We start from the raw sequence: 25,253 nt of genomic DNA on the forward strand, positions 1-25,253 counted from the left end.
TACTTTTTCTTTTGTGTACTCCAGTTTAAAATAGAATGAATGAACAAGTACGTTTTACCAGAACTTGCACTGATAGCTTACATTTTTCCATCTTGCAGGAGCTGAGCGTGTCATCACGCTGAAGATGGAGATCCCCGGCTCCATGCCACCTCTTATCCAGGAGATGCTGGAGAACTCAGAAGGTCTGGAAAGCGGAGCCGCAGGCGGACGACCCAGCGGCGCCCCCCCAGGCAGCTGCAGCCCCAGCCTGTCCCCCAGCTCTGCCCAAAGCAGTCCAGCTACACAATCGCCGTAGTCACGGCCCACGTTTTCATTTTCATTTTTTCTTTGTGTTGCGCTCTATCTCCTCCCATTAATGTTCTGAAGAGGAGGGGTGAAGGAGGTGGGTCTTCTTGACCCCTAACTGCTGAACACAGGAGACCGGCAGAGCCAACCACCTCCTCTCCGACAACAAAAATCCCCATCTCCTGATCCGCTCTCCCCTCTCTCTGGATTTCCATCCAGACATGAGGGGAGATGAGGCTGGAGCAGGCCGGGGTAACAGGATGCCTCCAACATACCACACCGTAAACACTGCTGATGACTCTTCCTCCTTCTCCCTCCCTTCTCCACCTTTTTTTTTCTTTTCTTTTTCTTTTTGAAAAGACTAACGGAGATGAGGTGTGGATGAACCCGAGAGCGGTTGGAGCACAATGGAACAAATATAAGGACGAGAACAATGAACACAGACTGACTTGACAAACACCAGACACTTTTGTTTTTTTTCTTTTCTTTTCGTTGTTGTTGTTGTTGTTGTTGTTGTGCTCTGAGGCAGACTACAACTGAACTTTTGGGACTTGTCAAAAGAACCCACTCCTCAAAGACTCTGGGTCTTTTCCTCTTTTCCAGTTTCAAGAAAAAAAATAACAGATTTCGTACAAAAAAAAAGATATATAAATATATATAGAAAAATTAAGGAACTATTGCGATCGACATGTCCAGAACAGGATGGCAGGTAGAAATGAGGACATGTTTTCTGAGCTGAGATTAGAAATTGTTGTACTCCTTCACTGTTTGAATCTTTTTCATACCCATCGAGTATTGAGAAAAATGCTTCGGTTTCACATTTGTATATTCTAATTGACGGGGGGAAGAAAAAATAAAAGATTATTTTTTTTCCCTTTCCAGTCTACACAAGCAAACACACACAAATGTGCACAGAAAACAAGTCGCAATGATTATCACCTACTATTCCAGGTCGGATTTGTTTTCCCTTTTTTTTTTTTTTTTTTTTTTTTTTTTTTTTCTTCCAAGAGATTGGGGGGAAAAATGATTGTATGAACTCAGTTGTATGATATGGTCACAGGTCCTTTCAAGAAATCAAATTAATGAAGATTCATTATTAAGGTGTATTTTAAGTAGCCTTTTGAGTTTGTGTATATAAGCTGTATTCATTTCTTTAAAACTATGAAGAGTTTTAGGGTTCACCTGATCGATTTTTTTTAAAGAATACCGTTTTATGTGTTTTTAGGTTTGTGATTCAAGAAAAGACGTTTTGAGCACATTTTACTGAAGGAAGTTCTTTCATGTTTTGTGTCCTACTTTTAAAAAAAACAAACAAAAACATGGCAGACCCATCACAAATCACTGGCTCTTCAGGTTTTGGCTTCACGAACAGTTTTGCCCCCCCAACCCCACTTTTCTTTTTTTTTTTTATTTTATGTACAGTAGGTAAGAAAGTAGCACTCCTGTCGGGGCATAGCTTTTTTTTGTGTGTTTGGCCATGTAGCAGAAAGAGAAGGCGGCGTTTGAGGAAATGGTTTAGATGCCTTCTGTGGCCTGACGGGCTCAAACAAGCGGCGGCGGCTCTGCTTCAAAGAGAGTTGAAATGTGAACAATGGTGTACATACACTCTGTATTAAACACAAGTAAATCTCAGTGCGCTCTCTCTCTCAGTGCATCAATTTGTAGTGGATGGGAGAAGACTAGACTCTAGTGATCCCCCTCCTCCACCTCTGCCCTGTCAGCGATCAGGCAAGGCGAGGTCCCAAATGTGATGTTTGTCAGCTAACTCCCCGCCCCTCACCTCCACCTTGGCAACCTGTGGTAGAAACAATATGTGACTTAACTGAATCCAGAGCAACCTCGTGCCCTGTGACACCAAAAACGCCTTCACCATTGCTACACGTCACCCAGACCATCATTACTGTACGCGCACCAATGTCTCAGGAAGGAATCATTTTTGTGTGCTTGGCCTGTCATTTGTATATGTTCTGTGCTGCAACCCCCTCCCTCTCCGGTAACAGATGCACATACACACACACACACCTCTGCTACTGAGCCCTTCAAATTTTTCTTCACTCGCTTTTGTTTGGCCTGGCAAAACCAGGACTTGTGCCGAGAGACACTGACCCCCGACCGCTCCATTTTACAACATCCGTAAGATGCCAGTGTGGACTCTCTCCGAGTCGTTCACATGTCCTCTTTTTCTTTTCTTTTCTTTTTTTTTTTTTTTTTTTTTTTTGTACGGTCAAAGCTGCTTTCGTCATTTTAGGACTTAAACTGTCCAGAACGGCGCAGAACTTTTCCCTCCACAGCGAATCTGGAATAGCAACAGACACACCGTCAGTTTGAAAAGTATGGAATATGTTGCAATTTTGTCAAGATTATCAAGCGACTTTGAAAAAAAAACAAAAAACAAACAAAACAAAACGAGAAAAAAGATTTTAAAAAAATAATAAAACCAACATTTAATAATTAAACGTTTGTGTTGTTCATATGGTGGTCTTTTCAATTCTTTTCTTTACAGCATCGCACTCATTAGCTTTTCACTCATTTACACTGGTGAACCATCCACACGCAGTCATTGACTTTAATTATGCTTTCTGGAAGGTTTGGGGCCACTATTAACAGCCAGGAGCTGTGTTGCATGAATATATGACAGAGAAGCTTTATGACCACAATGAAAACCTCCATTACAATAATGTCAGAGTAAAACAGTATCCAGCACTGCAAATTTGCAAGCTGTAAAAACACTATTTCTCTTGAAATGGTTTGGGTATTTTTTTTTTCCAAATCGAAGCAACTCGGTGCATTTAGGTATGCAAATATAGTCAAGATGTCCTAATAAAGTTAACACAGAGAAGGGTGATTTAAGTGACTTTTAATGTGGCCTGGTCATTGGTCCCAGGTGCGCTGGTCTGAGTATTTCACCAACTGCTGATCTGCTGGGATTTTCTCACATAAGCATCTCTAGGGTTTACAAAGGATGATCAAAAAAAGGAAGATATCCAGTGAGCAGCAGTTCTCTGTGAAAATATGTTGATGTCAGAGGTGAATGGCAAAGCTGCTTTGAAAGGATAGGAAGCCAACAGTAACTCAAACACTTGTTATAACCAAAGTATGGAGAAGAGCATCTCTGAAAGCACAGCATAGCAAATCTTGAAGCCAATGGGCTCGAACAGCAAAAGACCACACCTTGTTCTATCAGCTAAGAACAGGAAACTGAAAATACAATTTTCCATGGCCTCACCAAAACTGAATGGAAGAAGATTGGAATGTTGTTTCCTGGTCTGATGAGTCTCCTTTAGGATTTAACATAAACAGCATGAAAGCATGGATCCATCTTGTTTTCAGGCTGGTGTTGATGATGGTGTAATAGTGTGAGGATATTTTCTTGACACATTTTGGGCCCTTTAGTCCCGAAATAGTATTTTTTCACAACATGAGTTCACTGTACTCAAATGGTCTCCACAGTCACCAGGTGGTAGAACAAGAGATTGTCATCATAGATGTGCAAGCGACACATCGCCATCAACTATGTGATGCTGTCATGTCAGTATGGTCGAAAAATATCAGAGGAATTTTTCCAGCACCTTGAAAGAAAAGGGGTTGAACGCGGTACTGGCAAGCTATTCTTAAAAAAAAAAAAATGGCTGATGAATCTATATGCAGATAGTGGAAAATAGATGAGTGCAGTATATCAGAATATACTAACTGGAAAAGAAACCAGTGTCAAGATAAAGATACCAGTACAGAAAACATTGTAAACAATACAGTGAATGTTCTTCAATACATATCCCAAGTTAGCCGTGTAGTAATCTATCTAGTAAATGTGTGAGAAATGTCTATTGTGATTGTGTAGACTGTATTTCTCACCATTGTGGAGCTGCTGTGAAAAAGGTAACTACTAGTAACTTTTTATTTTTGTATTTATTTGCATCAACGTGGACTGAATATGCTGCTGCGCTATAAATAATAATAAAATTGTTCATATCATGTAAGTAAAAGCTGTAACCAGCCATCAGTGCCTGTTCACAATAATATCTGTAGGTACTACTTGAGCCATTGGTCGTATGTGCTGCTTGGAGAAGTTTACTCTGCGCTACTAGCCCCACCCCCTTTTACGATACGATGACGCCTGAGCCAATCACGATTCTTCGCGCGGAATTTCAAATATTTTCAAATGCCCATCCATTCACCGATGTGATATTGTTCCGCCAAATTTGTAAACAAAATAGTCCCTTTTGTCTAAACGCGAGTCAAATTTGATCCGAGCAAATATACAGTGCATGACAAACCTAGTGTGACAAAACATTACACGCATTTCATCACAAAACACAAGTGAAGTCAAGTTTTAGTGGGGCAACCGAGTACATTTAAGTTTGGCGGATTGATATCACAACACTTCCCTGGACCAGGCGACGGACAACAAGGGACCGCTGTTGAAGGTTGCTTACGTTAGGTAGTCGTCGGCATGACAGATTGTCGTTTTAACTTTAGGCTGATATGATAGTATAGTAAAAGTCCTCGTTGTATCCTCGTCTATGTTTATGGATTTCCCAGGATTTTACGCATCTGCAAAGTGACTTTCAGGTGAGGCTACGATAGTCCTAAACTACCGTTATATTAGATTTTATAAGTCGTGTAACACAAGTGGCGACCCGACGTTAAGTTTTTAACGGTGGCGTTATAACGTTACACGTTTTTTTTCTTTTTTTAACTAAAGAATGTAGTACATGATAAATAATAATCAAACTTATAGCTAGCTATGCATTTCTGGCAAGACGAAAAGTCTACAGTCGAGGCCACATTGCACGTGGGATACTGGGAACATTTTTGCTAGCGCTTTTACTGAGGAACAACGGTCCTGCTGGTTTGGTTTGTGATAGAAATACAAAACAAATCTAGGGTTATGTTAATCATACACAGAGTTAAAAAGAAGTGTAGAATAAACTAAAACTACCTAAAATGCCGTAAACTAACTTAAAAAATAGCTAAATGTCATCGTTAGCTATGAATACACTGTTGCCGCCTAGTAAATGGCTTTCCTCGGCTTGGAACGATATTTAAATGCTATTTAATATTTAAAGTTTGATTGTCTAACGTGGACTTCACTGTGCTTTTCGCCTCTGAGTAGGCTGACACTTGTGTTTCGTAATGTTCCCAGGTAACGTTGGAAAAATGCCATTGCACGGGAAGATTGTCGTGATTAAGCGGAGTGGAGGAGATGGGACTGAATTTCCTCTGACTGCACCATGTTTATTTGGAAGGTTGGTAGAGCTAACCTTTGTTTACTTTCTGTTTTATTCCCACTTACAGTAGTATTCATACATGTAAGACATCCTCGTGTACTACAGAAAACACATACACTTCATCAATGTTTATCATGTTGTGATTGTGATGGGCTATAAAAACTTTACTGTTAAGCTGTTGAAGTGAAGAAACTATGTTTGTTCTCATATACAGTAGACTTTACATTGTTAGATCAAAGCTCTCAAGCAAATCCACATCAGTTTTGCACCATCTGACCGGCTTCACGAGCCTTTAAAGATCAGCTCCCAGTTACATGTAAATATGAAGAGGTTCCACTTAACATGCAGCTGAATGCCTTCTGCTTGTGACCTTACAGGAAGCCTGACTGTGATATTCGTATTCAGCTTCCTCAAGTCTCCAAGGAGCACTGCCGGATTGACTTGAATGAGAATAAAGAGGTAAGAAAATACAAGAAGCGTGACTGCTTTAATGGCCTTAGTTTGCCGATATTTAAAAAATGATTGCTGTGGGGAACGTTTGCTTATGTGGTGTGTAATCATGTAGTTGTGCTTCTGCTTTGAAATGTTTTCATTGTTCATGTGGTGTTTCTCTCTCGCTCTCTCTTTCTGCCAGGTCATTTTGACCAATTTAAGCTCAGCAAATCCAACGCGTGTCAATGGCGAGGTTTTGCAGCAGTCTGAGCGCTTGAAACATGGAGATGTTATAACCATTATTGACCGTTCTTTCAGGTGAGTGTGGTGTGAAAAGAAACATTTTAACAACCTTTTTTCATAAGCCGTTAGACAAACGCTGAGGTAAAGGGCATTCAAGTTGCTTTTAGCAGAGTGTGTTGTTGGAACAAAAGTGTAATATCTGAAATGCAACCTGCACAAAGTCAAGGATATGAGGAACCCGCTAAAACCGAATGTAATGCTTAAGCTCAACAATACCACGTAATATGAAATCTGTGTTGGCCATTTCAGTTAACATGATATTGGCTTGTTGGTTATTATTGCTAAATACAAATTCAGGTGAGTATGACTGGAGTTAATTTATTGTTTTTCATGTAGAAATAAAAATGAGATGATATAGCTTGTAGAAAAGTGGTGGGTGATTGCAATCTTCTGATGTGTTTAAGGCTACGTCCACACGTACACGGGTATTTTTGAAAACGGAGCAGAACTGAGTCTTATGTGTGGAGGGACAGTAACTGCAGAGAGTAAAATTAACATTAACGGTATTTTGTCTAAATCCGCTATTGTAGAAATTCATTTCACCGAAACAATAACCTGGCGCACAGTGTGACATCAAAAAAGGCGCACACCTTTGACGCTGGGTTTTCTCCATAAACGCAAAAACTGAGTTTTCGAAAATCTCCACCCTGGCAGGAGTTTTTAAAAATCTCCGTTTTCAGTGACCGAAAACGCCGTTTACGTGTGGATGAAAGCTGTAAACGCATAGAAAAATCTGCTTTTTCAAAAATACCCGGGTTCATGTGGACGTAGCCTAACATATTTTAAGAGCTCATAGATTATACTGCTTGCAGTGGGAATTAAACAGTCCTGGTCTTAGTGTCTCCATGTTAGCATTGTCATGGTCACTCTAAAGAGTGTCTTCTATGTTTCTGCTTTTGATTATTTCAGGTTTGAGTATCCTCCGGCACCAACGCCAAAGAAGAGATCTGCCATCGGAGGCAAACCCGAAACCCTCAAGGTAATTATATTTATTTATTTTACTTTTAAACCACTCTGAATATTTCAGCCTTCCACAACTCTCTTTAAAAAAAGAAAAAAAAAATTACCCTTCTAATAAATTGGATTGTTTTACTAATGGGGGTGTCTTATTCTTAGGTTCTTCAAGACCAGCAAGTGGGGGACACCCCTATTGTGGAAAAAGGAGAAAAGAGATTCTCTGAAGTGTCATCAGGTGTGATTTCCATTTAGAAACAGTCATTTTTAGCAATGTAGCTATGTGAAGCAGCGTACACTCACTAAATATGTCTGAAAATAAGCAGACCCATGTAACCAAAGCTGTAAATGGTCTTGCAGAACAAACAGCTAAACAGCCACTGACTGATTTGTTTTATTTTATTTTATTTTTAAGATACTTGTCTTAAAGATGGAGCCAACCATGACAATATTCAGCATTCCTTGGAGAAAACCGGAGAGTTGGAGTCCAAGGCAGACGATAGCCTGCTACAAGGCAAGAACAACTCCCCCTTCAGCGACCTGTATCAAATGATCAAAAAATCTCTGGATGTCAAGACCCCTCGGAAATCTTGTGCCAGTCAGCTTGAAACACCTTCCTCAAAGGTCGCCTCTCCAAAACCCAATTCGGTCAGAAAAGGTAGTGCCATTTTTACTGAGAGAAAAAGCACTCCTAAGAAAAGTGAAGTTCTAGCTGGACCTGGAAGTACAAATGGGGGAACTCCAGCGTCTGTGAGTAAGCAAGCGAAGGTTCCAGCTGCTGAGACGGCTGAACCCAGAGCAGAAAAGGCTGAAAATGGCAGCGTGATTGAAACGGCTTCACCTCGGAAAAGAAACGGCGCAACTCCTCAGAAGTTTACTGTGAACGAGGTTGTTGAGCAAATTACAGCTGAAACACCCAAGTCGCCTGCGAGGAGGAGGAGTAAGGAAACGTCACCTGGCAAAACTCCAGTGACCAAGAACCAAGACGAAAAAACAAAGGCATCACCCAGGAATTCAGCTGGAAAAGGTTTTACTGCTCAAAATTTAATTATAATATTTCTGGGTGTGGCTGTATAATTGATATTGATACTAATGTACGAGCATATTTTGTTTTCATAGGAAAAGAAGTGTCCAAAAAACGCAAGAGTGCAGAACTTGGAGAAGACTTGCCCAAACAGCAAACGAAGAGGAAACGTGTTTCCTTTGGAGGTTACCTGAGCCCAGAGCTGTTTGACAAACGGTTGCCTCCTGACTCTCCATTACGCAAGGGGGCTACCCCACGGAGGAGCTTGTCTCTCTTGAGACCCAAGCAGTCACTGCTTAGACGAGCATCCGTCATCGGCTTGCTAAAAGTAAGAATGGGCAGTTTTAAGTGACAGTATACTTGGAATGTTATATATATACACTTATTTAAAACATATATTGTTTTCCATAGGAGGGCAGCCCACGTGCAAAAAGTCCTGCAAAAACAAAAACACCATCACCTAAGAAATCACCGAGCAAGAAAACGGCTTCTCCTAAGACTCCAACTTCTGTGAAGAAGTCGCCCAAGTCCAGGTCCCCGTCTCCCGCAAAGAAGTCGCCCAAGTCCAGGTCCCCGTCTCCCGCAAAGAAGTCGCCCAAGTCCAGGTCCCCGTCTCCCGCAAAGAAGTCGCCCAAGTCCAGGTCCCCGTCTCCCGCAAAGAAGTCGCCCAAGTCCAGGTCCCCGTCTCCCGCAAAGAAGTCACCCAAGCCCAGGTCCCCGTCTCCCAAAGCAGCTTCTCCTGCCAATAAATCGCCCAAGTCCAGATCTGCTTCTCCTAAAGCAACAGCGAATAAATCGCCGAAATCCAAGAGCCCATCTCCTGCAAGAGGAAGATCTCCTTCTAAAGTGGAAACTCCTAAAACCAACGAACAGCAGAAAACTCAACGCAGGGCTTCAACCCCAGGGCAGATTCCCCACAAGCAAGTTCCTGCTGGAAAAAGAAGGGCAACCGTGGGTTTGCCTGGTACTTCTCTGGAAAGTGCTCCTGCTGTCGTCCTTACACCAGCTAAAACTCCCACTAATTCAGGAGTTCAGACCCCCACGGTCAAGGGGCGGTTTTCTGTGTCACAAATTAGTACACCCTCTCCAATAGCTGAAGCCGACAAGGTCACTGACCAGGTTCTTTTGCCCACCGTCACCCCTAAAACACACAAGGGAAGGAAAAGCACCTCGCAGAAGACTCCAGGTGCTGCGAAGAGTGCAGTAAAGATGCACAGAAGAAGTGGCATTTCAAGAGCATCTATAAAAGGTATGATAAGTGCTGAAATGTTTGATAGCTGGTTTCAACTCTTGGTTTTTGTTCCCAGCACTAAAATTCTGTCAGTTCCGGTCACAATGAAGTGTGTGTGTGAGAAGCTGAAAGCTACTTGTTTTACTCATTTTCTTTTTATCATCTTTAAAAGTGTAAATTTTATTTAATCTTTCAAAGCTGTTTATTATTAGTTAATGCAGTTGTTGTAGAAAAAGCAATCTGATGATCTTGGCAACACAATGAGAATGAGAAGATTAATTTTGTGTGTTTTCATGTGTCTTTTTTCTTCTCATGTCCATCCAGTCTCCAATCCTTGGGCGCACATTGTGAAATTTGGTCAACCTAAGGCTCAAGTTGTTGCTCCACTTAAAAAAACCATTGCCCAAAAGCCTAAGAAGAAAGCAGTGCCCAAACCACAGGTACAGAAACATATTGTACCAAGTACAGTTATGTTTAAAGTAGAATTTGTCTTTGTCTTGTTAAAACTTTTGATAAAAATAGATCCACAGTAAGAGTCTTTTGTTTGTTTGTTTTTTGTTAAAGTTATGTATCAAGATTGGGAAGTATTACACTTTTAGGGCACATCAGTAACACATTAATTAGTGTTTGCAGATACTGAAATGTAACAATTATGTGTCTGTTGTTCTGAATCTTTATAATGATCTTTATAAAATCTACTTGTCTTTCCAAAACACCAATCAGACACCTGCCAGAAATCTGAAGGGCTACGTGAGCACTGGACATGCAGACTCGCCCGCCACCATTGTTGTGGGTAGAGCACACAGACAGACCGTTGTGCAGCCAACTGGTGCTGCACCAAGAGTGGTCACCAATGTTGCACTCTTCAAAAAGAACATGAAAATGGATGAGGACTTGACTGGTAAGCACCTCTCCTCCATCCACAGCAGGTGGGGAAACTTGTGGGCGATTTCATTATTGTGTCTTCTTACATTGTGCTGTGTGATTTCAGGTATTTCTGAAATGTTTAAAACTCCTGTAAACGAAAGGAAGCGGAAGTCTTTAATCGACGATAACGTCGCCACAAAGACACCGGCAGGAGGTCAGAGCGCATCTGTGATGGAGCCATCAGTGCTGAACACACCAGAGGAACCAGGTAAGCTGTGTATTTGTGGTGTTTTGATTGGTAGTGAATCTTGAGTTCTGCATAGTCCAAGTAAGCTGGCTGGGACATTCAATTGTTATAAAGGAAAACAAAAATATGACTTATTTACAGGTGAGATGATAGTATCTCCGCTGAGTGTTACATCTGCAGTAAAAGGCAGAAGATACAACAGTGAGGCAGTCCAACGCCTCCTTGATGAAGATCAAGACGCCACCTTCATGGGCCAGATTCAGTCAGAGTCAAGTGAACGGCAGAGTGCAGATTTGCAGACGTCCACTGTGACAACTCCCAAACAGAGGCCAGAATTACCAGATTCGCTCACTGGAGTAAAGAGGATCATGAAGACGCCAAAACAGAAGGCTGAGCCTGTTGAAGATTTGAGAGGGAAGCTGTTGAAAACTCCCAAACAGAAGCCTGAAAAACAGGAGTGCCTCACTGGGGTCAAGAGGATCATGAAGACTCCGAGACAGAAAGCCGAACCTTTAGAGGACATCAGAGGGAATCTTCTGAAGACTCCCAAACAGAAGCCTGAACAGCAAGAGTGCTTCACTGGAGTTAAGAGAATTTTTAGAACTCCAAAGGAGAAGGCTGAACCGCTTGAAGACCTTCGAGGGAAGATTCTGAAGACCCCCAAAGCCCCAGAGGGTGGTGATGCCAGTTTGGATGGTGTTAAGGAGCTTCTGCAGACGCCAGCACAGTTGCAAGAATCTGACGCAAAACGCATGAAAACTCCAAAAACGAAGAGCTCCCCAGTGGTTCACCTCACCGGAATCAAGAAAATAATGAAGACACCCATGGAGAAAGGTGCTCCTGTCGAAGATATGGTTGACGTGAAGAGGCTCATGAGAACTCCCAGACAGAAAGGTGAACCTGTTGAGGCGAATTTCGGGCTCAAGAGACTCATGAAGTCGCCGAGGCTGAGGGGTAATGCTCCAGTGGAGGACTTCGAGGGACTTCAAGAACTTATGGAGGAGCCACTGACTGAGCCCACAGTACAACCAGAGGCAAAGGAGGTAATGACAAACGCACTCAGTATTCATACAAAATACATGCCCCCAAAAAAGGGGCGAACACTGAAGAGACTCTGTTTGGTTTATCATCTCACTCTAAAATTAAGTCTGAACACATCTGTCTGTGTTACTGAGTTAACTCTTATGAATGCCATTGCCTCTAATCCCTGGTTTTAGAAAGTTGTTTTGTGTGCATGGTTTACAGTTTTCTAACGAGACCTCATTGTCCAAATTGGTTTTGTTCTATTTTTAGCAGGGTGAAGCTCAGATGTCTCTCGACAGCAGTGGAAACGTGGAAAAAGGTGGGTTAAGTTTACTAAAAACTGTTAAATGTGTGTTCTTGGGAGCGTGGACTTGAAAAGAGTGTGATCCATGTGTCTTTCTTTTGTAATGTTGTCAAAACATATCAGTCTCCACACAGATTCAGCTTTAAACTGTTTCCTTTTTCCCCTCTCTCTCCCTCCTTTTGGATGATGATAATAAAACATCAGATGCCATGGAAACGGTCTCTCAGGCAGATGCAGTACTTCTTGAAGAAGCTGAGGTGAAGACTGCTGTGAATGCAGATCCTGCCCATGAGAAGAAATCTGTACGAGGCAGAAGGGCAAAAACGGTGGAATCTAAAGCAGCTCAGGATAAACAGGAAGCACCAGACTCTGCCGAAGAGCCTGTAATCCCTGCTCCATCCAGAGGAAGAAGAGGAAAGAAAACTGAAGCTACAGCACCACCTGCTGTTAGACAGACACCAAGACGCAGAAATGCGAAGACAGCTGTTGAGCTGTCAGCAGAAGAGAATCACCTTCAGTCTCCCAAAGTTGCTCCTAAGCCGAAAAGGGGTAGAAGTGCACAGCAGTCTTCTAAAGAGCCTGAAGTTGCTGCTGAAGCTGAGCGTGTTCAGAGCCAGCCACTTGATGTTGAGGAGAAAGCAAATGAAAGTGCTGTGCCCAAGCGAGGAAGAAGAGCTAAGCAACCCAAAGAGTCACAGCAACGAAATGTGACTGAGGATGTTCCCCAAGATACACCAGGTATAACACTCTAGATTATTTAGTGCCTTCTCTTAGGAAGTATAACTAATAACTGAACATGTTGCATTATGTTATTTCATTTTTATCATATGTATATTTATAATTTATGTATAATTTTGTCCCCCTTGTTTTATCTCACTCTTGTTTAAAATTAGATGCAAATGTAGCCTGCAGTGACCAGCCTGAGGTGTTGCCAGGTGGAGCTGATGAAAACAAACCTGATGCCATGGAAACTGTTGTCCAAGCACCTCAAGCTGAAAGCTTACTTCACGTGCAGACACCAGTTTCAGTTCAGAAGAAATCTGTCCGAGGCAGAAGAGCAAAACAGGCCGAATCTGAAGAACTTGAAGATAAAAAAGAGGCAGCTGAAATTCCTGAAGATCCCATTGTACCTACTCCAGCGAGAGGAGAAAGAAGAGGGAAGAAAATTGAAGCTGCAGCGCCACCTGCAGCTAGACACACAAAAAGAGGCAGAAATGCAAAGTCTCAGGAGAGCACCTCTGAGACCTCCGCTGATGTCAGTGCCCAAGCGTCTGTGATAAACACCAGTCAAGAAAAGTATTCTGCACTCCAGACAGAAGAAGCTGTCGCTAAGCCAGTCAGAGGGAGGAGAGCAAAACGAACACCTGTTGAGCCAGCTCAACCAGAGCCTGTAACGGTTGAAACAGCGAGTGGGGAACAGGGCCAAGTGGAAAACGCTGAGCCTCAGAAGCCCACTCTTCCCACCGCTGGAAAATCACGAAGAGGGAGAAAGGCAAGACAGGATACCGCTGAACAGAATGAGGTGACCGAAGAGGTGGTCGTGCAGGCAGCAGTGGAGACGAATGCGCAGTCTCAGCCTCCAGCCAGAGTAAAGAGGGGCAGAAATGCCAAACAGGATGAAGAAAAGATGAGTGAGCCTGCTAAAAAAATAAAACTAACAAAGTCTGAGCAGGCCCAAACAGAATTAACAGAAGAAGCCCAAACTGTTGAGATGGTCATTTCAGAGACAACAGAACCAGCTCAGATACGCGAAGAGGCTAGCGTGGCCACGAAGCCCAGAAGAGGAGGGCGGAAAGCAAAACAAGACACAGAGAGTGTGGAATCCATTGACGTCAGAGAGGTCCCTGTTGTCAATGAAAATAAACCCAAACGAGGCAGGAGGGGCAAACAGGCTGCTGAAGAAACTAAAGCCACTGCCGAAAATCCTGAACACAAGCCGGAGGCTGAGGAGGAGAAAAATGCTGAGCCACTTTCCTCGTCTATGAAAACTAGCAGGTCAAGGGGGGTGAGGGCTTCTGCTAAATGTGAGACTTCACAAGCCATTCCAGCCAAGAGAGCCCGCAGAGGTACAACGGTTTCTCCTGAGGAGGTCAACACAGAATCCACAGTTTTGGTTTCCGAGCCTGCTCCCACATCAGTGGAACCAGCAAGAAAGGGAAGACGGGGAGCATTAAAGTCCACAACAGAAGAGCCTACGACGACTACTGACCAGAAGAACCCTGAAGCTGTTGAGAGCAACGCAAAGATGTCCAAAAGATGTGTTAAGTGGAAATCAGACTTGGAAGTCTTCGAGATTCCAAAGGTGACACCTGTAAAAGCAGTGCGAGGTAGGAAGCCTAAAGCTGCAGACCAAGTCAACAGTGAAAGCAAAAATGTGTCAAATGTTGCCAACAAAACTGAAGAGGAGGATCTCTCAGGTAAAGCTGTTGACAGTAGGCCTGTTAAAAGAGTCGGGCGAGGGGCGAAGACTGCTGCCAAAGTGGAACCTGCAAACAACCCCAAGAAAACGGTTGAAGCTGAAACGCAGCCTAAAACCCGCAGAGGAAGATCAGCAAACAAATAGATGCATTTGTACACATCAGTACCTTTTTAATGATAATCTATTTTTGTACGTGTCTTTTTATTTTTTTCCTTCCTTTTTTTTAGATTGTAATGCTTTGCGGTAGTTTTATAGTGAAAAAGCTTTTTGCCTGAGTTCAGCATGGAATCTTTGTTTTTAATCATTTGGTGTCAAGCTGTATTATTCTTCACTGATTCTGCAAATATTTTATGGTTCAAAAAATTGGTTATTAAATTTTTTTTTCTACATTGGAAAATGTGTGGAAATTGTTTTTATTTTATTAAAAAATGTTTAAATCAACTTTTGAATGCATCTGCATATTGGGTTCAGCTGGTAAATAGATGATCAGGTTTATAACTCACATAGTATTAGTGATTAAGAAAATAATAGTATGTTTTCCATGTTATCCTAGTGGGCTTTGTGACAATGTGTTAAATGTGTCCTGAGACCTCTGCTGTAACTACCTCAGAGGTTGTAATTTAAGCTCTATCCTGCAGTAGGTTTACAGTTTACCTTAAGTGAAAGGCTTAAAGGTTTTCAAGCTAAAATAAATTACCTTAAAAATGATGCATTTTATAATTCTACTTTAGAGACCTCAACTGAAATTGGACAAATTAAAAAAAAAAGTTTCTAATTAATGTTAATGGTTCTCTATGGCCTCAGTGCCACCCCTTTATAAATAAACTTTCATAGACTATTCCTGCTACAGCGAGTGCTGTAGTTCAAGAGTTAAGAGGAACTGTATGATTAAAAACATGGGAGCAACCCGGACGGAGTTTGGTGACGGACTGAAAGCAAACGCGGAGTCGACGCTGGAGGGAGATTTGAGAGGCGCGTGGAAGGTTGTTGGCCTCAAACTTGGCTAGCGACTTTTGTGCTTCCTGCGTTTGTCGTTATAACTTATTCTTTACATCATGTCAGAGCACAGTGACATAAAAACAACGCCTGGAGGGTTTCACTGCACCCTGTGCAACGTCAGTTTACCCAACTGTAAGTAATGGAAGCTAACTCAACCATATACGAGTCTGCTGAAGTGCTGTGAATTTAATAGTTTCTTTTATTTACAGATAATTAATAAAACTGCGGCGACAGTTTGAACGTTGCCGTCATTTCCGTCATAAGTTTAATGAGTGTTACCGCACTTTGCATATTACACATACATTACTAAATTATGTCTGCTTTATTTTCCCTAGCTTTAAAGATTAACATTACTCAGAGAAAATTCGTAATTTTTTTCTACAGCACTGTGCAAAAGTCTTGATCCGAAGGATTATAGTTTCCTTCCAAGGAGCCAGACTTTCTTGCCATGTTGTAAAGTGTTGTTGAGCACTAGTTCTCCAGCCTCAAGGTTTTGTTTGGTTTGTTTTGTTTTTTGACATGGGCTGTTTTTCACTCATTTACAGTCCAGTCATTTTACCTGACCATTTTCAGAGTAATCTTTTGGTTGTTAAGCCGGTTAACGCATACCTTTCGCTCGTTCAAAAATAAAAAAAACCCCCCAATGGTATCTAACTCAAGGGATGGATCAGGGTTGTGTCTACACATAACAGAAAATTTAGTAAAGAACCAACTTAAAATTGTATATTTGGGCATTTTGTTACTAGCAGCAAGCTGCAAAAACACATTTTGTTCCCGTTTCTTTAGTTGAGTCTATGAAAAATGCCAAAGATAACACAATTTAAGGCACAAAATAATAAACAAGAAGATTCTCAAAAAGCTATTAACCAGCACAGTGTGTCCTTAAAAAATGTCAGGCTTAAAAAAAAAAACAACACTTATCTGTAGCAGATGTTCACTGTCTCAAAGTAAAAAAAAAATCCAGCAAACACTTAGCACAGCACCTGAGAGATGCATCTGAACCGTTCCAGAGCCCATACCTGAACTTTATTGAAGCATTATTTTTGTCCTGCAGCAGCAAGTTTGGATCAGCATCTGAAAGGGAAGAAGCATCAGACGCTGAGTGGCGTGCGGGCCACTAGGAAGACCCAGGAAGACCACAGCGTGTTCGTTGGTGGCATCAATCCTGATATCTCCCAAACTGACTTAGCGGAGTATTTTCAGCAGTTTGGGTCAGTCGCAGATGTCATCATTGACAAAGACAAGGTCAGATAACTGTATGCAATCCAGATGTGCACAGTCTTAAAGCAACCCCAAATCACTGCAGTTCTATTAAAGCATGACTTTGTCCCTCTGCGCTCACAGGGTGTGTATGCCATCGTGCAGTTCAGTGAGACAGATAGCATCCAAGCAGCTCTGTCCTGTATTGAGCATAAGCTGAAAGGCCTGAAGCTGCGCGTTAAACCTCGGGAAAAGAAGAATTTCAAGTTGATTCCCAAGAAGAAGAACGATCCCAAGAACCTCCAACAAGTTCTTGACCGCCTCAAACCCGACTTGTGTCAGTTGGTGTCTGTAAGCATCCTCTTCTAAAGTTTGCTAAAAATGTGTGTGTCTTTAAAAAATGACAAATACACTTGTTTGGTGCTAGTGGAGCCTTGAAACTCTTGACTCTTACTTTTATGAAGCAGTTTCCCTGCTAATAGACAGGTTTAGTGTAATCTAAAATAAGCAGCTTTGAAAAAAGACTAGACGAGCTTATAACATGGATGTTTGTTAACAAAAGGAGTACGGTGTTGCCCTTTGTTCCCCTCTAGGTGAACGCCCAGATGCAGCACGTTGTTGAGCAATTTCAGCTGGGAGAAAATGAAAAGAACGCTCGAAGCTTGCTGGTTCAACTCATGCAGGAGATTTTTGTAGAGTTCTTCCCAGGTGATCTTTGTAAATATCCGTACACAGGTCGTGCATGGATAATGGGGAGGGGAAAAAAAGCAAAAGCAAATGTTTTTCTAACTTTTGTGGCCATATGTTGGGTGTTTTGCAGACAGCCAGATTCTCCCATTTGGTTCATCTGTCAACACGTTTGGCATCCATTCATGCGACCTGGACCTGTTCTTAGACCTAGAAAACACCAAGGTCTTCCAGGCTCATGCCAAGTCAACCACAGAACAGGTTCGATGCGCACATTTGGTCACATAATATCACACATGTAGCTTGATAAAGAGGACGCCTTTGGTGAGATTCCCTCTTTCTTCAGCCAGGGGAAGGTGTGTCAGACGATGGGCGCTCTGAGGACTCCATACTGTCTGATATCGACCTGTCCACAGCCACTCCAGCTGAGGTTCTCGACCTTGTGGCGATGATCCTGAAACGCTGCGTGCCCAGCGTGCACAAAGTCCACGTGGTCAGCAGCGCTCGTCTCCCCGTAGTCAAATTCCATCACCGTGAGCTTAACCTGCAGGGGGACATCACCATTAATAACAGGTTGGTGAGCGAATGCAATATTGTGCAGCGTCGGCTGTCTTCAGCTCTGTTTTTATTTTATCTGTGAGCGTAACAGCTGTTTTTCCTCACTAGACTAGCAGTAAGAAACACCCGCTTCCTCCAGCTGTGCTCAGGGATTGATGAAAGGCTGAGGCCTCTTGTGTACACGATCCGGTACTGGGCCAAGCAGAAGCAGCTTGCCGGTAAGACGCAGCAACTTAAAACAAGATCATTGAAACGGAAGCCTGTGTTTCAGTTTCCTCTGTATTTTAGGTGGTTATTTCATTTTCTGGTCAACAGATGTCAGTAGAACCTCACCGCCTCTTAGGATCGCTGATGCGAGAAGAGTGATTTTACAGTTTTATTACCTTGTTATGATGAAATAAGACGACACAAACAGCTTTTTTTCTTGTACTGCCAGTGTCGACTCATATTAAAATCTTAATGAATGTTGCTTACTGACACTACTAATTGCCTTTCTGGTGATTACCTTTACTCTTGAGCCACGGTTCCTCTATTCCAATTGTCACAGCAGCACAACAGTTACTCGGGTTTATTAGTGAACTGTAATGACGTTGTGGCTGCGTGAGTCACCGTCAGTCCGAGTGCGTAAACAAACAGGTGACAAAACCCAACAAAAACTTGTGGCTGTGTTCTGATTCGTTTCTTCTTCTTAGTAATACTGTCACATTGTGGTGTGTAGGTAATCCCAGTGGTTCCGGTCCCCTTCTGAACAACTACGCTCTCACGCTGCTGATTATCTTCTTCTTGCAAAACTGTGAGCCTCCTGTCCTCCCTACAGTGGATCAGCTCAAAGACTTGGCCTGTAAGTGCTGCATTGCTTCTACACTTCACACAAGGACATTTTTGTATACTTAACCAACTGAATACAGTACTGTGCAAAAGTTTTGAGCCACCCCTCATTTCTTTATATTTTGCTTCCAAGGAGCCAGCCTTGCTAATCATTTTTAAAGTGGGTTTGAGGAATAGTTCTCTGGGCTTTCTCAAGGTCTTTCAAAGCTCTTCTTTGGGCATTGGCTGCTTTTTTTAAAAATCCTCTTCAATCCAGTTGTTGTGCCTGACAAATATCAGAGGAATGTTTCTTTGTTTGTTAAGTCACTTAGCACTGAGCTGTGAGTCATCCAAGCATAAAAAAGGCACCTAATTCAAAGCAAGAACCTGTGTTGTGTCTACACATAACAAGCAACTAAGCAATTTTTAAATTTAGGCACTTTGTTACTAGCAGCCTGTCACAAAAACACATAATCTGTTCTCTTTTTATTTAGTTGAATCTCTGAAAAATGCCAAAGATAACATTGTTTAATAGGCACAAAAACGCACAGAATAGTAATTTTGAAGCCTGGCTTATCTCTGCATGGTGTTTGCTTAGAAAAATGTGCAGACTGGACAAGTGGGGGACAAAAGAAGAAGTGGAAGGCCTAAAAAAAACATCTATAGCAGACGAACAGTATCTGAAGTCGTTAAGAAAAAATCCAGCAAAATCCTGACACAGAATGTGAGAGATGCACCTGACCAGTTAATCCATCTACTGTTCACTGAATCCTCATGAGAAATGGTCTCAGTAGAAGAGTGGCTGTCAAGAAGCCATTATTAAGGAGGAGACACAGGGAGAAAGAACTGGGCTGAAAACCAGTGGCATCGGGTCTGATGGAGTGATGAATCCAAATGAAAAATTTTGGTTAATATCATCATTAATATGTACGGAGGTTGGTAGAGGTAGAACAGTGAGTATCTAGTGATTGTCAGAGGTGGCCAGTTAATTTACCCAAGGGTCCACCTGAGGTGCTTTTGTGGGTAGGTGCACCAATAAGCTGAACTCAGTTCTGCTCAGTGTTAATTTTATGTGATTTGCTGGTCCTGACTGCTGCATACCTAGATTTGTACAGCTTAGTGAAAAGTCCTTGCTTTGTTTTGCAGCTTTGCTAACAAAGCTTCACATATCTGTTCTGCTCATTTAAGTACTTCTTTCTTCAAATTGTAGTAATTAAACAGCAATCTGCTTTCCCCAAGCTGAACACACAGCTTTATCTTTGACTTAAGTGAAAAAGTACCTGTCTTCTTAAAAACTCTTTATTCTGCATCAGTCCTTTTTTTTGTAGCTAGAAGACATTTTTGGGACTAGCAAACACACCTTCCAAATGTTAGTTCCAATGTATTTACAGTGAAGCTGCATTGTTTTACGCTGTAAAATAACATGAAAATGATCCCAAACATGCTGCCAGTGCAGTAAAAGCACCCCTGGATAGAACAACGCACAATGGAGCACTATCAGTCATGGATCGGCCTCCCCAGAGCCGGGACGTCAATATGACTGAAGCAGTATGGGCTCATCTTAACTGCAAAAAAAGGCAGACAGTATCATTCAAGAGTTTTGAATGAAAGAAGCTGGGAGAACTATTCCTGAAGAATACTTCAGGAAGAAAAAAAAAAATATTTTATTGTGTACATTTCCAGTTTGACGTTTAATCTCTAAATTCATTTAGAAGTCAGGGTTTTTGTTTTTTGTCTTTTCCTGTGGAGAGTCAGACTGTTCATGGCTCCTTCAGCGGCTCACGACCACTTAAGTTTCTTTTTGTACCAAACACAGATCCTTTTACCAAAACGGAATAGAATAGATCAAGAGCTCAGAAACAAAATCCTTCTGATCTGGAAAGGATTATGCATGTCTTTGTTACATATAAACTGGACTACTGTAATGGACTGTATGCTAAAGTTAATCAATCATCTTCTGCCTGTTTACAATTAGTCTAAAATGCTGCAGCCACTGATTACTGAGTAGGACGAAAAAACGACATTACGTTCCTCCAGTGTTGGCAGCTTTGCACCAAGTCCCTGTGCATTACAGAGTCCAGTATAAAGTGGCACAGTTTGTTGTCTCTTGTGTTGGATACGCTCCCTGGAGATCTTTAAGGTTTGCTTCTCAATCACTCTGTGGTTGAAGCTTATTTCCAGAGAAGCTGCTGTTGCACCAAAAATTATGGGATGACCTCTCAAATGATCTCAGACAAATATGCGGCTGTTTTTAAATCTAAAATAAAGACACAGCTTTTCTGTTATGCTTTTGAAAACTTTGCCGGAGTCTGTTTGGATGATTGATTACTGTTTGGTTTTTCATGTAAACCCTGTGAATGCGTGTAGCGTCAATGCTTTTTTTTTTAGAAACCTGTTTATTCAATTTTATTTTAGTGTAAAGCACTTTGGTTTCAAATATGCTATATAAATAAATTTTTCTTTCTTAAACTACTGTTTAGTTTGTATGAGCACCCAGAGTTTCCTGACCCTACTTTTTGTGACTCACCGTACAATTAACTGTTTAATTTAAAGAAAAAAAACAAAAAAAAAACAGACTAAAACGACTGTTTGTATTAAAGGTAACTTAGATAATGTATTAGTCTTTTTTTGCTGTGACTTTAGCTTATGTATTGTTTAACTGTTTAACCTGTGTTAATAATTATTAAACTTGATTGCAGGTGAGGAGGAAGAGTGTGTGATTGAAGGCTGGAACTGCACCTTCCCCAGTCAGCCTATTGCTGTTCCCCCCAGCAAGAACACTCAGCAGCTCTGTAAGTTAAAGTTAAAATGTAAAGAAAGAAATATGTTAGTCAGAGATTTCCTCGCTCTAAACAAATCGTTTCTCTGTCCAGGTACCCTGCTGGCTGGCTTCTTCTCCTTTTATGCCAACTTTGATTTTGCAAGTAGTGTTATATCTGTTAGGGAGGGCCGTGCACTTCCAATCACAGATTTCCTCAGTCAGAATAAAGAGGATGATGCTTTGCAACAGGACCAGTCCACTAAGACACATCAGCAGCGTCCCAAACTGGGCCCCCTAAACCTCTTAGACCCCTTTGAGCTTTCCCACAATGTAGCGGGAAACCTGAATGAACGCTGTCAGCGCAGCTTTCAGAGGGAGTGCCAGGAGGCTGAGAAGTACTGCCGCAGCCTGCAGTATCAGCAAAAATCCACCAAGGGGAAATCGTGGGGCCTGGTGCGCTTATTTAGCCCAGATGGGGAAGCGACACCGTGCAAGACAGGGCAGCTGACCATCAGTATCCCGTTCAAGTCGGCCTCGCTCCCAGAACGACTGCGCGACGAACTGCACGCAGCGGGAGACGGTTTCCGGCTGCTGTGGTTTCAGAGAGTTTGCTCTGCTGTGGAGGAAGTACTGAAAAACGTTCTCAAGTGTCACCTCGCTCCCTCTAAAGATGCCGTATTTGGCGAGGACTCGTCCATTTCTGCTGAGGAAATGGAAACTACACAAGCTTCTGTCATATCGTCACTCAGTGACAGCTTTGACGGTGCTGAAGCCCAAATCGAAGCCAGCCCTCTGGGTACAGTTGTTATCGGTGGCAAGAGGCCGCTGTCTTCTGGCAGCGACGCTTCGGTGTCGCCGCAAGGCAAAAAGCCAAGAATGGCAAGACGAGGGAAGCCTGAGCTCCCGGCGTGGATGTGCATGCAAAAACACGTAGTCTGGGCGGGCAGGAGGAAAGTGAAACGGGAGCTGATCAAAGATGCTGACTCGAGGCCAGAGGGCAGCTGTGTGGAGCTGGAGTCCCAGGTCACGGCTTGCATCATTGAAAAAGAGCCAGAGCTCAAGGAACCCCTGCAGTTTAATGTTCAGCCCCAGATGCTGGGAGGTACAGAAAGCACAAGGGCAGTGCTCAAGCTAGAGCCGAGCAGCGACAAGACAGGAGTGTTTCAAGACTTCTTTCATTTCCTGGAAGCTTTCTTACCCAAGATGGTAGAGACATTGCTAGAAAAAGAAGAGGCTTAAACTGGGATATGTCTCCCTTAATGAAAGATTGTTTTTGTATTAGTTATGAAAAAAAGATGCAGTAAATGCTGCGTAAATGAATCATTAAAAAAAGGGACAAACAGCTGTCTATTATATACGTGTTGGCTCTGTCAGAATGTTTCTAATGGTTTTCATTCATACTGTACGTTTGTACTTCTGAGTTCTTTAATGTTTCATATTTGAGGTTCTGATTAGCCCATTTTTAAGTTTGACGTGACTTAGTTTTAATGTCTTATTTTCAAAGTCATTCTGTTTGTTTAGACAGCTCCACATCTTGTTTTCAGCTGAATAAAGTCCTTTTGTAAGAACTCTTCCTGTCAACACTTTCTTTTACATAAAGAGTTATAAAGTGTAACATATTTGCAAAAATAGAGTTGTTTGTTTCACGGTTTTCCAGAAAGAAGCCGTTGGGCGAAGCTTTCTTTTTTTCTGTTTCCCTCGTCGGCTCTGTGCTCATATGACTTAGACAGATGAGAGTAATTATTCAGGCAGGCAGTCTGCTTTATTACAGCAGGACAAGGTGGAGCTGAGGGATGCACAGAGCTCCCATGTGCTGATTAACATCATTCATCTCACTTTTATAGGGAAATACAGATGGTCTGCTTGTTAGATAGGCCTATGGAGATAGCCGTGATGATAAAGAGCGTTGAGATGAGATAGTACATGTTAATCTGACGCCGGTTCACATTAATGACAGGATGTTTATTGTTGCCACATTATTAGAGAGGAAACTGTAACGTATGACCCAGGCGGTCACGATATTTGTGATCCCTCGTGATCCACAGTGTATTTTGGGTCTGACTGCTATTAAAAAAAGGAAACTTGTGGCAATGTGCAGTTTTGGTTTGATTTTTGGTCCATATTTCATGATCCTTCCCTTCTTCCTTTACATTTTGTTAGCAAAATAATGGAAATAGATTTATTAAAATGTGCAAACATCTGTGTTTCTGAGTAAATAAAGCAAAAACAGAGTTTGTGCGATTCTAATGAGGTTGAAAGTTAACATTTGATGTGACCACCTTTATTCTTCAATGCATCCTGAACACTCTTACTTCTTGTCATATTTTTTAAAAAATCGTCTTCAGGAATAGTTCTCCAGATGTCTTGAAGGACTTTCAAGGCTCTTCTTTGTATTTTGGGCCCATTTGTTCTCACTGCTTGAGTAATGTTAAGGCTCAGGCTCTGGGGAGGCCCATCCATGACTGATAGTTGGTCAGTTGTGGGTTTTTCTAGCCAGGTCTGAGACTGAGACCATTTCTGATGAGGCGTCAGTGAACAGTAGGATCAACTGAAGGGTCAGATGCATCTCTCAGGTCCTGTGACAGGTCTTTGCTGATGTTTTTCTAATTCTAAAGGATATGACTTTCACATACTCGTCATCTGCTGCAGTTAGTTTTTATATATGTCAACTTTCATGTCATGCTTTTGGAATCAACTTGCTGGAACAGAAATACTATTTCATGTCAGGCAAACTATCTTTGGGATTTGTCATAGATTTGACTAAAGACGTGTGATTTTATGACAGGCTGGTAGGAATAAAGTGCCTTCAAATACAAGTTAAAATTGGTTATTTGCTAAGTTGTCTGTTATGTGTAATCACAGCATCGGTTCTTGCCTTTTTTCTGCTTGAATCATTAATAGATCAGTGTTGCTAAGTGGCCTAACAAACAAACATTCCTCTGAAAATGGTCAAGGACAAGGACTGGACTGAAAAAGAGAGAAAAAACCTCTGAAAGACCTTCAGAATACCTGGAGTCCTTTGGTGAGATGGTGAACCAACAGAGTGAAAAAATCTCAACAACTGGAAGGGCTGCCATTAAATTCAGCACATAAATGCATGACCAGAGCTTTAATTGCCATTAAACTTCATCTTGCGTCATCATCAGGGCACAGTTTATGTTTTTACAATATTTATGACTACCGCCAGTAGTCATAAATATTCTCCTGCTCTCATCAGCCCGAGCTATAATTTACTGCAAACAAAAGATGTCGGCCTGCTAAAAATGTTAAATCTGCTAAAAACAGTCGGCATTGTTATTTTAGCGTCCACATTTGGCTCACAGCACTAGTGTCCAGCCACACAGAGCCCACACCTCTTTGCCTCGCTATGCCTTTGTGACAGCAAGCGAGAGGAATTTTCCATCCATTTGTCCCGTCATCGTCAAGGAGACGCCGTTTGAAGTCCTTAGGGAAATTTCTTTAAATTTGACACAAATGGTCACATGATTAGATTTTATGATCAGTGGTCACACAATCAACTGTGATGATTGACATAATCCCAGAATTCATACCCAGTACTTTACAAAAACAAAAAACCCCTAAATAACCTACCCTTTATTCCCAAAGTCAGATGTAGGCTCCAAACCCTCTGATGCTGTAGTTGGTAAATGGTTAAGAAAATAGATGGATGTCTTTGTAGATTTATTTTCAAGTTTCTTTGTTTCTTTGTTTTTTTAAGCTGAAACAATTACTGTTGTTGTCTGTGGTTTATTCTTGATGGCGCTATCTTTCACCGGCTCTCCAGGCTACTCCAATATCACCGTCGCTTGTTTTCAAAGGTGCTGCTGGTAAACAAAGACTCACACACACACACACGTGCACACACACACTTTTAAAGCCTGAGATTTAAAGTGATTGATTGCAAAACTGCCGGGGTATTTGCTG

General features: G+C 41.9%; 3 protein-coding genes across 12 annotated transcripts in view; all 3 read left to right on the forward strand.

Moving 5' to 3' along the window:
- Positions 1-2,756, forward strand: part of raraa (retinoic acid receptor, alpha a) — a 141,057-nt gene extending 138,301 nt beyond the window's left edge. For all 8 annotated transcript variants that reach the window (XM_039616262.1, XM_039616264.1, XM_031739651.2 and 5 more), the window contains one exon: positions 99-2,756. In XM_039616262.1, coding sequence (XP_039472196.1) covers positions 99-295 — 197 coding nt within the window. In that variant the 3' untranslated portion in view covers positions 296-2,756. The remainder of the gene's footprint in view (positions 1-98) is intronic.
- Positions 2,757-4,685: 1,929 nt separating this feature from the next.
- On the forward strand, positions 4,686-14,714 carry mki67 (marker of proliferation Ki-67). Of its 3 annotated transcripts, none has more exons than XM_039616447.1 (17): positions 4,686-4,854; positions 5,429-5,531; positions 5,891-5,972; positions 6,148-6,263; positions 7,158-7,227; positions 7,365-7,440; positions 7,618-8,229; positions 8,322-8,554; positions 8,638-8,759; positions 8,796-9,475; positions 9,782-9,897; positions 10,181-10,358; positions 10,449-10,592; positions 10,713-11,614; positions 11,865-11,913; positions 12,103-12,636; positions 12,792-14,714. In XM_039616447.1, the coding sequence occupies exons 2-17, from the start codon at positions 5,443-5,445 to the stop codon at positions 14,459-14,461; spliced, it is 5,673 nt and encodes a 1,890-aa protein (XP_039472381.1). In that variant the 5' UTR covers positions 4,686-4,854; positions 5,429-5,442; the 3' UTR covers positions 14,462-14,714. The 3 variants fall into 3 exon arrangements, with proteins under 3 accessions (XP_039472381.1, XP_039472380.1, XP_031595516.2); XM_039616446.1 differs by having other exon boundaries at positions 8,638-8,744; positions 8,781-9,475; XM_031739656.2 differs by having other exon boundaries at positions 8,638-9,475.
- Positions 14,715-15,193: 479 nt separating this feature from the next.
- tut1 (terminal uridylyl transferase 1, U6 snRNA-specific) lies at positions 15,194-22,900 on the forward strand. The gene is made up of 10 exons (XM_031739706.2): positions 15,194-15,448; positions 16,371-16,561; positions 16,661-16,867; positions 17,110-17,224; positions 17,337-17,464; positions 17,550-17,776; positions 17,870-17,979; positions 18,480-18,602; positions 21,268-21,360; positions 21,442-22,900. The coding sequence occupies exons 1-10, from the start codon at positions 15,373-15,375 to the stop codon at positions 22,566-22,568; spliced, it is 2,397 nt and encodes a 798-aa protein (XP_031595566.1). The 5' UTR covers positions 15,194-15,372; the 3' UTR covers positions 22,569-22,900.
- The last annotated feature ends 2,353 nt before the right edge of the window (positions 22,901-25,253 follow it).

The sequence above is a fragment of the Oreochromis aureus genome, linkage group 8 (assembly GCF_013358895.1).
Source record: "Oreochromis aureus strain Israel breed Guangdong linkage group 8, ZZ_aureus, whole genome shotgun sequence".
NCBI classification, from domain to species: domain Eukaryota; kingdom Metazoa; phylum Chordata; class Actinopteri; order Cichliformes; family Cichlidae; genus Oreochromis; species Oreochromis aureus.